Source organism: Empidonax traillii, unplaced genomic scaffold (genome assembly GCF_003031625.1).
Source record: "Empidonax traillii isolate 1590-97213 ecotype Southwest subspecies unplaced genomic scaffold, ASM303162v1 scaffold14:size4059594, whole genome shotgun sequence".
Lineage (NCBI taxonomy): Eukaryota > Metazoa > Chordata > Aves > Passeriformes > Tyrannidae > Empidonax > Empidonax traillii.
Genome location: NW_020955207.1, coordinates 1,965,582 through 1,981,454, shown reverse-complemented (window position 1 = coordinate 1,981,454; position 15,873 = coordinate 1,965,582). Strand labels below are relative to the sequence as shown.

At 39.3% G+C, this 15,873-nt stretch overlaps 1 protein-coding gene across 2 annotated transcripts in view; it reads right to left on the bottom strand.

The window, feature by feature from the left end:
* The window catches only part of ELMO1 (engulfment and cell motility 1), a 311,383-nt gene that overhangs the window by 248,412 nt on the left and 47,098 nt on the right, over positions 1-15,873 (bottom strand). For both annotated transcript variants that reach the window (XM_027891987.1, XM_027891995.1), the window contains exon 3: positions 12,851-13,000. In XM_027891987.1, the coding sequence (XP_027747788.1) occupies positions 12,851-12,928 (78 nt within the window). In that variant the 5' untranslated portion in view covers positions 12,929-13,000. The remainder of the gene's footprint in view (positions 1-12,850; positions 13,001-15,873) is intronic.

Below are 15,873 nucleotides of genomic sequence, written 5' to 3'. Positions count from 1 at the left end.
GGTAGGATCCTAAAATTTTTTGCTGCTTTGGTCTGGTAAACTATAAAGACAGCAATTTTACACATATACATGATGACTTCATCAGTACTTTTTGTCAACCTTTGCCCATGTGACATAAACTCAGCTTCTCAACCGACAAATCAAAGGGTCTTTTGTGTACACTGCATCTCATTATCCAACAGAAACAGAAGATTTAGATATAAACACGAGCATTTTCCAGGAATGACATCTGAAGCAAGAAGACATTCAATATTTTTAAACAATCTTTTGTCCCTTTCAGATATGGTGATATTATGACAGTAATCCTCTCTTTTAAGTACATACATGCAGGTTCCCCTCTGCTAAAACACCAGCTGGAAGGTGTTAAGATCCCAGATGTATCAGTTTTGCTTTATTCTCTACATCTGTGGACACGAGCATTTGGACTGACTGAAAACAGCTCTCTTGCTTTGGGTACCAAAATAGAAAAAAACCACCAGTCTAGCCTGGTGATGTTGCAATGCTTTGAACTTTGTTATAAACACAGGGTGCACAAACAAATGTTTTTAGAATATTGCTGGCTAAAAGAAAACTCACTTTTATATCCCAAACATAGATGAAGTTGCATGGCAAAAAAACCCACACTGAATTTCACCAGCTGTATGACTACTGAGCCTTTTTTTGACAAGACTGGATGGCCACACAATGTCATGCAGATCTGATGCTTCACAAAAATTTTCCGTATCATCTAAACAGCATAGGATCCCACTCTCTAGTAACTACAAAAAATGACAGTTCACTGAATTCTTAAAAAGCAAACAAAACAAACACAGAAAACTCATCATAAACCTAACCGTAAGGCAACACTGCAGTCAAAACAAGTTGTTTCTCTTTAAGTTTTATAGAAAATTATTAGTTTAAAAATTAACTCAGCATATAGGTGCTTTACGTGGAGGAAGAATTATTTTTCCCTTGAATTTGTTTTCTGTACTGCATCACTGCATACACAGAAAACCAGAGAAAAGACTCCCTGGTCAGGTCAGGATCAGTGAAGGATTTGTTATTTCATAGTCCAGTCAATCAAGCCAGTATCTAAACAGCCAGAAACATAACACAAGACTATTTTAATCAAACTTGAATGAAAGCACCTGCTGAAAGGATTCTGTTTCTGCTTGCCATAGTGTCTCAGTCCTTAGTTTCCACCCTTCCTCTTTCACTGCCATTACTATTTTCACATGAACACCCAAGATGATCCATACCATGGAAGTTATTCAAACTAAAAGCTGGCCCAGTAAAAGGGAAAAAAAAATTAGTTTTCACCAAGACCAATTTGCTGATCTGCCTTGCTATGCACCTAAATGACTAGCAAATACCAGCACATGGGAGAAAAGGTAGAAGTGTGAAACTGCTCCATTCTGCTGCAGCCAACATGTCCCTTCTCCACAGCAGTTTCTGTCTGCTGTGTTGACTCAACTCTTTGTGTAGCTCTATTCACACTATGAAGCAGATCAGGCAGTTCACATGAGATAGAAAGTGTGGGTCTTTCCCCCCCCCCCCCAGTTTTTTGGACTGATGAGTTCCTCAGTCTGGATTACCGTGACATTGATGTGCAGCTGCTTTGACGTGTTGTCCTCCTTTACAAGGTTTTTTTCAGCTTCTGCAATCCTCTGAAAGCAATCCCTGCTTCCAACTGCTCTCTTCCCTCTATCTTCCTCAAAAAAAAGAAAACCCCATTTTTTGAGAGGGATAAAGGGAGGAGCATAGGTTTGTCTGGAGATGGGTAACTCCAGTTTGCCATCCAGCACTTGTTTGCCAGCCTGGAGGTAAACTGTTGCCAGGCAGAGCCTACAGCTCTGTAGGCTGCATCCCCTTCTCCTCAGGATGCTACTGTGAGTCCTATTCTGATATTTCCATATTTTGACAAAATTTTATCTGGGTTACTAATTCCTTTTATTAAGTAAACAAAAATCATCTAGCAGATTCAATATAAGGACAAAACGAGTAATCTTTTTTCCCATTATTTCCCACAGGACCTACAGTTTCCCATTGGAAACTATGATGAAAAGACACTGCAATAACCAAATTTAGCAGTAATATAAATACTGGGAAGATTGGATTAAATGACTTTCCAAATCATTATTTTGGTACTTTTAAGTTCTCTACACCATCAACTTTTATGTCCTTTGCCAATCCTATTTATTTCCTTTCCCCTTTGCCTATTTTATATCCCATTTGCATTATTATATGACATTCGAGACTAAAAGCTTGGGGAAAAAACCCCAAACATACCCCCCCCCCAATAAGTCAATTAGAACCCCTAAGGAACAGTTAAAAAAGAAACAAATAGATCCTCAATACTAAAAACTATTAACAATATTAAAGCCAGCCTCTCATGGTACAGCTTTGTTCTCCTGTGACACTACCACTATGGCACTGATGTGACTAACTACAATTCATGATGAAAAAAATCAAGAGGATAAAAAAGGCGGAACTCTTCTGGGATATAGAATTTGCAATTAGTGATCTGACAACACTTTACAAATTAATGAACGTAAAATAAATACCACTTCAGTGCTAATAAGCTGCTGCTCCTCTCCTAATAATCCCTTGGGCTGCACTCCCCCTACACATAAGTCTCTAGACAAAATTCTTTCCCCTTCTCTACCAGGCAGATAAATTGCCACTAGCACACTGTTCACAGTTGTAAGGGGGATGATGCTGAAAGCAGGCAGTGGCTGCCACGATTCCCTCTGCAATCGCGCAGGCAGAACCTGGTTGGCAAGCACAGGCTGTGGAGAGACTCCGGGCCGGCAGCACTCCGAGCTGGCAGCAGCATCAGCAGTCCTGCCACCCTGCCTGCGCACAGCCAGGCCTCCTTGCCAGAAAAACCCTTCTGTGCTCTGGGAGTGACAGGCCCACAAGGCTTCTGAAGGGACTTTTTTGCCTGCCAGAAAGCTACAATGAATACTGCAGGAGCGACCAGCTCCCGTGACCCCTTCCCAGCCAGCTCACACCCACCTCCAGAATCCCTTTCACAGTCCTGCTAGTGAAAGCTGCAAGACATGTAACTACGTTTGGGCAGCAGTGACAGAACCCAACTGTTTACTGCATGTATACAGGAATGGAGCAGTACTAGAAGACAAAGAAAAGTGAGCTGTTATATTTTCTTTTTTCCTTTTGAACCATGAAAAATGAGGTAAAAGTCCATCTGCATTCTCAGCAGAGCATATCTACTCGGCAGGCCATTCAAAGACGCTTTTTTCCCCCCTGGCTCTAAATATTTGCCTGATGTTAAAGAGACTAGATTTGAAGGTTTTGTTACCTTAATCTTAATAAAATTACATATAAGGAAAATTACATATCTCCACTGCATTTATAGTTCCAAAAAGTCAATTTTACCTTATTATTCAATGTACTTCAAAGAATTTCTTACAATCAGTCAAAAAATATTTCAAAGATTTTCCTTCACAGAATTTTTTTGTGCTAGCATATTTTGCTTTTGTTTTACATTTTGTCTCCATGTCCTCTCCTAGACTAGTAAAAATGAAGTGTGCTTTTTACATATGGTGAGTTGCTCATTTAAAGCTCTAAGAAGATCAGGCTGTAGCTTTAATGAACAAAATAATACAGATCAAAGCAAACCTTGTGCTCCCTACAGGAGATAACCCCTTCAGCTGACTTATCATAGTACCTGCACTGAACACATTGGTTAGTACAAAACTATTTTCCTAGGGTGGGTATTAAATTGGTAGCTGAAATCAAGTAGAAGGTGACAAGGGGGCATTATGGGCTTGCAACTCTCTGATCTGCACAAACGAGGATAATCCTGACAGTGATACAGAGCACAGGCAGCATCGGAGCCAATGCGAATTCACACACTTTGTAAAGCTTTAAGTGCATTGACTGGTTAGCACAGGTGTCCAAGATGCTGGCTAGCTGTACCCCTAATGACATTTACCATGCAGTAATACCTAATCACTCCCTCTGTGCTCACCTGCATATCTCTCACATCATGTCTCCAAGTTTTGTGTTTTAAGATGCACACAGACCCCTAACTGCCTTCTTGAGTACCTGCTCTTGCTACTTGTGCAGTGTTTGGTAGCACTTGTAAAGTAACTTACAGAACAGAGACTGAGATTTCCCACTTCAATTTCCTCACCAGTTTCATCCTTTCATGTCTACACCTATGGAGGACCACAGGGAACCAGTCACCAGAAAGTACAAAGCACAGGCGGGCAAGAGTGTAGGCTGAGTCCAGGCCATTGTTTTGTTCCAGAGAAATGGTGGAATGAGCAAAAGAAAGCAAAGAATATCCAATATGCTAGTACTGACCAAGCCCTAGGTCCAGTTCAAGCCACCAGTACACCAATCTCGGCTTAAAGCACTTCTAGTGCTTTACATACACGTAAGTGTTTGTGTATGTGGAATGGCAAACTGTAAACAGGACAGAAGACTAAATCTGGGCAGAAATCTGTGTTGTGTGTGCAGTTCCAACATACTCTGATTGTGCTATACCAGAAAATTGATATTTTAGGCCAAGTCTGAATAGCTTTCCTTTCCACATGACTAACAGAGATTCATTGCTTTCTCTTTCCTTAAAGTTTGCTTTTTGGGTTTAGGTTTTTTTTGGACCATGACTAGGAAATCACTCTCCCCACCTGACACCTTTTAACCACAGAAGTAACAAAAAAAAAAAAAAAAAAAAAAAAAAAAAAAAAAAAAAAAAAAAAAAAAAAAAAAAAAAAAAAAAAAAAAAAAAAAAAAAGGTGAGTGGGAAACACTCAGCATTCAGGGAAAAAAAAGTTATCTGTGCCTCTGTCAAAAACCAATTTCAAGCCAGTAAACATGTTATTTTGTCTTATAACTAATGCTATCATTCTACTAACAAATCTTTCAGTGCAAAAGTCTTTTGGATAGCTATTAAAAACCAGAAAAGCACTTCTTTTCACAATCAGTGGAGGCTTCGTCTTTTACTGTCATACATGAGAGCCCACAGAATTAGAAGTAGGATTGTCTGTTGGCAAACAACAGATGCCAGGACACTGGATCCTTCACTCACTACCTCACTGGTTTCTCATGGTATAAGAAGCAAAGTTTTCTCTAAGGTGAAAGTATTGGAGTGCTTTGGATTTCAGCTATCTCAACCTGCTCTAAACTTTGGGAATAATCTCTCTCCTTTGACTGCAATAGAGTTTTGGTTAGACCAGACTTGTTAATTAATCATCAGGCATCTGTAAAAGACAAAGGAGAGGATTTCCCTAACTTAGAGGAGCACCAGAGAGAGTGAATACCTGGGAACAGGGACACTGTAATGCTGTAGTAGTAGACACCATAAAACTCAGCCAAGGCCTGGTCAACAACACACAGTTTTGTCAGTGCAGCATCCCAACCTCAGGCAGGAAACATTCACACCCCAGAGTCAACAGGCAAAATCCTCAACAAGTGCAGCTGCTCATGGGAGAGAGCCTTTGCCAGCTTAGTTCACAGATCTTAATGTGGTAGCTTTAACAAGTCACTAGCAACATTTTGGTATAAATATAGCAGTTGGGGTTCTGCAGAGAGCACAAGACTCGGGGAAGCCCAGGTCTTCTCCCACTTCACTCTCAGCTGCAGCTTCCTCAGTTACTCCCTTCTCACCTCCAAAGAGATCCTCATTCCTAAATCCGCATTTCACCAGATCTAAGCATTGACTCACAGATCATATGTTTAGGATGTTACAATGACTGTACAACAAGGAAGCAGCAAAATATAAAGTTATTAACAAAAAAAATTCAAACAAACAAAACATCCAAACAAACAAACAAACCCAAACAGAATTTTACAGATATTTCTTACTGCTCATCTAGTGTCCTAACAAGCCATAACATTTCCTGTTTCCTCATGTATAAATAGGGACACCAAAAATTCCCAGTCAGGAGTACCGAAAAGTTACAAAGCACATAGGGATCTTCAGCTGTGGGTTACAGCATGTTTGCATGTAACATACTTGCACCACATATTGAAATACAGCTAAAATACAGTTTAAAATACAAAGCAGGGCTTTAAGATGTGGCTTTTCACACAACCTACTAAGAGAGCATACCTTTGAAGACTGAATGAAGAAACCCCAAACCCACAGCTCATTACTGACACACTGCTGTCCTATCAGGGTAGAAATTTCTACATGAAGCCACAAAAAATTTATACTGTGGGATTTTTAGTATTAGTTTATTTTGTACTACAATCTTGCATTTCTATAAAGAGACTATATAACTGAATCATAAAGTGTGCCTGGATGCTCCAGCTGGCCAGAATGTGAATTAATTCATTGGTGCGTAACTCCAGGAATCTAGTCATTACACATTTCCTTTAGATACAGCAGAATTAACTTAAGAGATGAGACTCCTGTTGATTTTTAAAAAAATTTATGGATGCAACAATCTTGTTTAGCCTTCATCTTGAAAATGCCATCAGCTGCAGGCAGCAAAATTCAGGCTTCCAACAGGGAGATTATGGCTAGCAAAATCAGAGACAGGAAGAAAAAAAAAGAGACAAACCAAACCCAAAACCAATCAACTAAAAAAACCCCACAAGCCCACAAAAACCAAGGACTGAATTAATAAAGCGTTTTATCTCTTTCCTAAAATCTTTTTTCCTGAACGTCCTTTATGTAGGAGATCAGAAACACTGGGACACTATTTCTGCAGGACCTCAAGTGTATCATGGCTCTACTTGCACATCTCTTTACACATCTCTAGCAACTATATATATATATACACACATATATATATATAAATGTCTACTGCATTTAAGTTTCTTAACCTAGAAAATAACACCAAGTAGAAAGCATAAATAGTATCCATTGGACTGCATTTCACTAAACATTTCTAATTATTCACCCCTCCCTTTAACAATTTCTAACCCTTCTCAACAGCTATTTCCTCTTCCACCTATTAAGCTTTGCTGCAGTATCTGTATTACAAAGAAGTACTAAGACAGATTATGTATTTTTCAGTGATGAAGTCCCAGCCACACACCACAGGATAGGACTTCACAGCCTTGAAAGATTCCAACCAACCAGTGGGAAAATGGCTTTGGACAAGTCAGACCAATAAAATGTTAAATGTGACAACAACATAGCCCTTTTTATCCAGAATGGCTGGCTGCCACCACATCGAAGAATTGGAGGTCTAATGATGAATACTCCAATGGCACAATTATGTAAGAAAAGAAATTTTATTTTCCAAAACCCATTGCTTTTAACAATAATTGATATATGACATTAACAAAGCACTATACAAGTGTGTTAGTGACTGAAATATATCCAATGCACTAAAACATCTGGATTTTTGTTTCCAAGGTTATTCTTCCTGTTGAAAAACTTTTAAAAAAATAAATAAAAATAAAAATTTGAGACCTTTCATTAGTCCAACAAAGAAAATGAAAAAAAAAATCACATTAAGATAGTGAGTATGATTTCCTTACCAATTCAATTAATAATCCCTAAATGGTTACAAAATTGCAGGTACTAAAATACTGTCAAATATTTTCACTATGTTTATATGCCATTTAGCATCTGCTTTATGAATAGTTTCATCTTTGATTTTGTCAAGCTGAAATATGACAGGTACAAGGAGCAATAAAACTCATTTAATGATTGTTAGCATCTGTTTAGCACCTAAAAGTTGATTTTAAGCAAGCCTTACCTTTAGCAAATTGGCTTAAGCTACCTGAGTGTTTTTCAATTCTTCTTGAATAAGTAACCACCTTTTGGCTCATCTATCTTTGAGTAAGTTCTCCATCAGCAGCAACCAATATCCTCCTTCAGAATGGCTGAGATACAGCTGCAGTGGCCAAACTCAAGCACTAACTCTTTTATCCAATCTGACAGAAAGGAGCTGCTGCTAGCAAATCCAAGCAAGGAACACTTTTGTAAATTAGTGTAAGATTTTTTTTTAATTTTTTTCTCTCCCCACAAGCTATTTCATAGTCCTCTATCTTCAAGAAGCTGAGGTCTTGTCAGCTGTTAAAGGCACTGACATTTTCCTTAATTACTTTAAACTCAGGATGTGCAATAACATTAGAAATCTTTACAATATTCATAGCAAAAAACATCACTAGTTCCCTCTACTGCAGTACCATTACACTTTCTGGGTAAGAGTTCATACAAATTTGCAAGTTTGTGCAAAGGAAGCAAGAGACCCTCTCTTCCTTCGTCCTTTCAGCACTAAACCCCGTGATTTTGTGGGAGTCAGAGTCTGAAGCCATAATGAAGTATGGAGAGCGACACTTTACAGTACGACAAGACATCAATATCCCTTTCTTCTTCACCACTTGAACGATGCTGGTGCTCACTAATATTGCATATGTTTAGACTTGTGATGCTAGGATTGTATCAGTACACTGCTATTACTAGTGACAGCACTTGCAGAAACTACAGCTATTCTTACTCTACATACATAGCAGAAGCAATGCGCCACTTCCTTTTCTCTAATTAAGAAATTCACAATCCCTTTTGAACTACATTTCTCCTCGCAGTTTGAGAAACACTGCACTAAATCAATTAACAATACCCAAGGGTTCAGATTTAGGTCTGAAAGTTCCCTTTAAAAGAAATAAAGGCTTATTGGTGTCCTAATATGCAGTGAAGTACAATGACTTCTATGAAAAAATAAAAAACAACCAGAAGAGATATCCTGAAAGACACTCTTGAAAGATAAAATTGCTGAATAAATCTAAACGTTAGACAGATCATTAACGTAAAATGGCCTATGGTTCCTACCATGTGCTGCACTTGTATTAACATGAAATTGTCATACGGCAGTACTCCCATAAATTTTGCCAACTGTAACAGGTTTGTGCTTTGAAAAGAAAACATAGCATTGTTTTTTTTTTTGCTAACATCAAGGTTCACATCTGCTAATTTAATCCATGTTTAATGATCTCATAGATAAAAGTAAATCTGGAGGAAAAGACTGTATGGCCAAGTTTAATCATAAACTGTTCCTTTCTGTAGAAACAGCTGTTTACCTCCAATGCTGAGGAAGTTCATCCCTGAGCTTAGAGAAATCAGTTTTTATTACAACTTGTGTTAACACACACGAGTGGATTTTAATGGGATAAGCCAAAATAGATGCTGTCCTCAAATATCCACCTTGTGCCTCTCATGGAAGCTACTTCCCCTGCAGCAGGAACAGTGAAACTGTAAATCCACAAAGTATTCAGATAATCTAAAACTAGCACTGGCTTACCTAAAATAATTTGTGCTGTAAAAAATACCCAACTGCTAAGAATGAGTTATACATAATGAGCACAAATTAAAGCATGCAATTTTTCATGTGAACACAAGAAACAACATCCTCTTATGAAATGGCTGTTTCTGGGACAAATGAAGAGAAGACAGGATAGACTAGCCAGCATCCTCTTCACCTGTACAGAGCCTGCGCAGCCCTACTTTTAACATCTTCGAGAATAATCAGCCAGAACACTGGGAGTAAAAGACATCAGACAGTCAGCTTCTACCATTCTTCCCCAGACTGCATCCTTAAAAAGTCCACAATAAGATACCAATGCAAATTCAGACACCAACTCATTTCCATTCCTCCCCTCACACAACAAGAAGACTTAAGAGTGAAAGATCATCCCTATGCCCAGCCCTTAAAGTCATAATCAAATCTTTTCATTAAAAATTAATTTGGATCACAGTTTTAATACTGCTAGTAAAGACTTATGCAGTGGGGAAGAGTCTGAATGCTATTTTTCAAATTTATCTTTGAGGAAAATGGTGGACGTGGGAAAGAAACCAAATTCTAAAAAAAAGCAAACAAAAAAACAAAAAAAGTATTTTAAAAGAGAGTAACTGTATTCAATCATTTCTCTCAAGGAGGAAGTACAAAAGCACATTATCTTGCACATGATTTAAAATCAGTTTTAATGCATACACACATCAGCCAGCTGCTAGGTTTACTGCAACTTAATTAGTCCCCACCTGGCAAGAGAGAAAGAGTAATAAATAATAGGCAGTTTTACCCTCCTTGTTTAAAGCAACTTTCCAGGAATTAAAGCAGTTGTAAAAACCTGACATCAAATAGTACATGGCACTGAATGAGCAGAAAACCTTCTTATTCACTGGAAGCTGGCACAGAGGCTGGTTCTAAAAGGCACTTAATTATATATTAATTTTTTCTGGCATAGAATCTGTCTAACTGAGACTAACTTTATATGATTAAAGTTGAAACCATCATTGATGAACCCAGACTGACAAGCCTATAGATACTTAGTGGGAAGCCTCAACTTGAAAAAGCCCTGTGCCTCCAGATTGGAGTCCAGATTGTCAAGATGTCATACATCTGAAGAGGAGATTTTTAATGTAAAATTTAATAACATTTAGTGGAAAAAATACTCATGAGTTCTTTTCAGGCCCAACATCTTCCACTACCCCACTGTCAATTGATTCGGTTTCACAGTGACATTTCTTCACTTTGAAAATATTCTCTTCATTGCTAAGCAAAACATGCATATACACAGCAGGTAAACTGGGATAAAGTGCAACAGAATATAAATAAGTGCTTCCAAGTATATGCAACAAGCAACCTCAAAAAACCTCCCAGGTTCCTTCTGATCTCTCATATGATATTTGTACTTCAATTTTTGGAACACCCTTAGTACCCTGAAAGATAAAGAACTTGCATAATGCTACAGTGAGGGGTTTTAGTTGTTCTTTTTAAAATAATAATACAGTGCTGTTCTTTTAAATCCTCTTTTTCTTCTTGGTAAGGGATCAGAGAGGGAGAAAACTGGTATGCCAGAGCTTTTAGGATTTTCTGAATATATGTTAAGTGGTGTCTAAATGAGCAGATCCCACCTGGGAGACAGGCACTGGCTGCAGTGTCTAGTCAAAGGGTAAGTCATTTCTCTTTTCTGCCTTCCTTTTCTCTCCTCCCCTTTATCATCTCCGATAGCTAGCCATCTGAGGTATGAATCATCTCCTCCACTACAGCTCTTCAACCGAATAGATGTTTTAAAGGAAACAGATTGAGGAAAAGTTAGCACTAAGTGAATCAAAAGTAGAACTGTGTGCTTAGAAGCATGTATCAGCCTATATATTTTCAGGGTTTATTCCCACATTGTTTACAACCTTGAAAAGGTAAATGTGAGTTTTTGTGTGCATGGGTAGTAGAAAGGTATGTTTCTTTCCCATCGTTCCATGTCAGGAAGGTGAGGGATGTGACCCTCAAACTTCATTCCTTCATTTCCCTCTGCATGAGGAGAAGGCTGCTATTAGCTTTCTACCTTTCAACCTTACTCTCACTCTTTCTCCTCCTTCCCATAAAGTGGCTTGCAGACAACTTGCAGGTTGTGTTGAAGAGTGCTAGCCAATATATGTCAGCATTGATCTTTCTTGTCTCCTCTGAGTCTTATATAATAAAAGTAAAATCAAGGTTTCAGGAAAGTAACCTAATATTTCAGATAAGGTATGAGGGGTTTATGAGAGTTCCTTTAAGCTATTTTGTAAATTAAAACCAATCACTTTGGTATTATTTTGCTGCTGTTTGGAAGGAGACTGCATAATATTTGTTCAGTTTTGTCCCCATTGTACTTGGTTCATCTTGACTAACATGCATCTTTTCCTGAACACACTGTGCAGTGTCTACCATTTGTTATATAAGAAGAAAAAAGCAAAACATCCTTCACTCCAGAAGGCAAAAGGTTTCTACCTGTACATATATGCCTACTGAAAAATTTCAGCAAATGAAAATGGAAAACATTGGAAGATCAAAAAATCAAACTACAAAGTTTGATTTCACTTGGGAACTCCCTCTTCCTCTAACAGGGTTTTCAGGCTGCTTAAAAATCCGACTGCCGTTATTCCAGCTCCCCTCTAGTACCATGTTTCTCCAAATTTCACATAGGAATTTCCCAGGCATGTGCCACAAAATAGTTAACTATAAGTGAAACTGATTGCACCGCATGAAGAAATTACGAACCCATTACAGTAAAACATTTTCAGTATGAATTCAAATGCTCTCCTCTCCAATAGAACTTTATAATATACTAAGCCCTCAGACACACTGGGGCCTAAAACACATTATGAAATGCTTTTTTTCACTCAAAATAATATTTACAGAAGTAATAATAATTCTAAACAGGTAACGCTGTAGGATTTCAAAATGTTATGGGTAAGCTGTTAAATATTAAAGAGGTTTCTTTTAATACATGGGCCACAAAAACAATCTCAGAGAAGTCCAGAATATAAAACATGGCACTTGTATAACTTGATTTGGCTTGTTTTCCCCCCATATCTAATTTCCTAAAAGGAGTTTTTAATTCATAATTTTTAATTTGTTAACTTCTGTACTCTGAGTATAATCAGTCTGTGGAGCCATTGCATTAGAACTAACCAGCTAAACAGAACAACCCCTGAGATTTCTGTATGGAACAGCAAAGATTCTCCTGCTCACAGTGCACCACTACTGAAGTTCCAAAATCTGCACTTGCTGCAGCCATTCAGTATGATTCTACTCCAAATGCAAAGCACTGACTAGAAATTTGAGGACTTTCCACCCAGAGGTAACAATATTACCACAATTTTACAGTTGAACAAACTAAGGCACAAAAGTGTTAAGTGGGTCACACAAGCAGTAAATGCCTTATTTAAGTAGCTGTTCTAAAAGAAAAAGTAAATTAGGAAACCAGCTAAACACATCAGAAACATTAAACAGTAAGAGAGGAAGAGGGTTACACCCCTTACAAAAAACGTCTTCCACCCCACATGCACTCACAGAAAAAAACACTTGTGCACGGAAGTAAACATAAAAGCTGAGACACAAACATGCAGAGAAGAGCTTATTTATGCACAGGGCCAGCTGAACACACGTACACAGGCACTTACTTGATCTATTTCCATTAACTTCGGGTAGGCACCTGGCCACTCGATCGCCACCTTCACTATATCAGCAGGAGGGGGCATTGCGACGCTGCTCTTCACTGGAGCCGGTACAACTGGACACTAAATACTGCAGAGAGTCTCTCTCATTCACACCTGCAGGGAGGAGGAAAAAAAAAAATAATACAGCAGCTCAGACAGAACTCCAGCACTGCCGCTTCAGTCTCCTACATTACCCCTGGCTGGGCAGGTGGATGAAAATGTATCTGTGTATATATGTGCAAGAACAGAAGAATGGCACATATTAGAGAGGCAAACACAGGAGACAATGCCACGACACACTGCACAGCTCAACAGTCTGCTAGAAAGATGGCTGAAGCATTGAAATGTACGGTGAATAATAGGCATGCATTAGATTTAAATAGAAAAACTATTTTAAAATATTATTTAATATGCCGGTGGGGAAAAAGCGACAAACTAGAGGAAGCTCCTGTTACAGTGTCACTCCTGAAGTCCCAGGGAAGGTGACCAAATCAGTTAATGCTGGCGCTCCAGGAAAAGAGATTGCCCAGGAAGTTACGGCCAGGAAACACTGTTTCTTTTAACTATAGCAATGATCTTCTGGGTGTTCACAAATAGATCAGTGCACTATAGCAACCAGTATGTCAGGAAGAAGGCAGAACACACAGCAGTTTCCACATATATATACACACACACACATCCTCACCTAACGGATTGAGAGATACTCATATATAAATACTTCTCTGTGGTACATCTCAGGCACGTGAATACAGTGATATAGTATGCATTCACAGTGATACAATCAGCTACATAAGACGTCAGTTCTGCAAGAATAGGAGTATCTACAGGATCTCATGTCAAATAGTGCAGGCTGTGAATCTGGGGGAAGGAGAAGAAAGGGGAAGAACTAAATCCTTAGGTTTTGAAAAAGTTCTGTCTATTTTGACTCACCAAGTTCTGTCTCCTTTGACTCATCAAAGTTTGTAACCTCATAACAACAACAATAAATGTTTTTGAAGAGGGTGTAGCACCTCGTGGAGCTTCCAAACAAACCTGCACCCCTCTCCCAGCTCAGTGGTAGCAGGACACTTTTTGTAGTAGGAAAGCTCTGCAATTCTCAGACAGGGTAACCCATGCACCCTGCTGCAGACAGGGAGGTTCCCGCTTGCTTTGCCTAGCCCTCCGTGCCAACCGTGGCACTTCCTGCACACTCTGCTGAGTGAGACCCAGTAAAGTGCCATCACGTATGATAAAACAGCAGAATCTGCAGAAATCCCCAGAGTGCAGTCCCACTTCCTCTTAGCAGAAAAAGAGAAGGAAGTGGTGAAAGCATGGACACATGCTTGCACATAGACCCTTTGAAAGAGCTAAGGCAAGGAGAGGAGCTGGCTGAGTCTACCAGACATCCAAAAGTCACAAACAGGTACAGGTAAGAAAAGACTCTGACCACCTTCAGTTGCTGCTTGAATTAACCCAGTGTAAAAACCTTTATTCAACTGCAGCAGAAGTGTGAACTTCTGTCTGAACACCAGTCTGAACACAATCACGAAATCATCCCTTTATGGAGAAATGTTGTACCTATGTCTCATACTACGTTTCTAAGTTGGAGTTCATCCAGCCTTCATGTACACAGCTCTGTCCTTCCTTTTTTTCTCGTGTGCCTCTGGTATGCTCTGAAAAGACTCAGTCCTCTGAGTCTGCAAGCCCTGCTACATTCTACATAGGGTTCTCAACACATACTATAAAAGCTATTTGAGAACTTTAACACTCCAGCAATTTATTTCCAACAATGGCAGTTCTGATGCTGCCAGGATCACACATCACCACAAAGCAAAGCACAAGGCAGTAAATAAGACAATGGACTGTCTATAAATAAGACTGGATTGCAGGAAGTGCCTTGAAAGACTAAACAATGTGATTAAGAAACACTGTGATATTGTCTACATTTGGTAGATGTTACAGGAACCAGGAATAAACACAATTAAAGTATGCAGCTGGCTTGCTGGTCATTAAGAAGAGACAGACACTTACTTCTGACTGTCTTTTACACTGTAGAGCCTTAGAGGATGCAAAGCTACCACCACTTCTCCCCTGACAAATCACGCACCCACCATTTCCACATCCCACCAGTACTTCCCTTGCTGCACAGCACACTGCCTCAGCCAACAACCAGAAAAAAGTATTTTTGGTCATCTGGTTTTTACCACGTTCAAGTCTAACAGCTTTCCAGAGGCAGTACAACAAGATTTCCTGGCAGCAATGTTAATCCACCTTGACAGTCAACTGAAACAGACTTGGGCACCTTCTGCTCCCAAACCCACAGTGATGCTGTTTCCCACCTCCTCAGAAGTGCAGTCCTTGGTAGTCTTAGTCTGCTGTCATTTTGGAATTAAACCATCTGCAGCTGCCTGACCTAATGCCTGACCAACAGGTTTCTCCCTGCATTCCCTGGCTTGGCACACCATCCCTGGTAGGAGGGACGCTGAAAGCCTCTGCCAGAGCCTGAGTTTACTGGCCACAACACAAAAGGGCAGCAGCAGCAGCAGCTCCTACCAGACAAACTTCATGGAGGATAGTTTCAGATGAGTAATCCCTTATTTTCAACAAGTTTTATTTCCCCCCCATCATGTTTCTTCTAAAGTTTTAATGAAAAAAAAAATCATCTGTAGGCCACATACCTAAAGACATAGAAGGAAGACCTATAAAAAACATAGAATCCACCTAGTGCATGGGCAAAGAGTTTCTTTTGACTGGGAAGACAGGGAATCGGTCTGGAGCACTGTCATCTCTCACTGCAAGAAGCAAAGGGAAGTTATCTCGCCACCCAATGCCTTCCCTTGGAGGTTCACTAACTCCAAAGCTCACAATAAATTTTGGAGAAAAAAACACTGATTCATGACCATTGGCCATAAGTACAAAAGCAAAACAACATAACACAGCAATAAATTTGCAGAAAACTTCCATTTTCCCATACAATGAGGGCCTTAAACCTCGTTTTACTTTAGTGA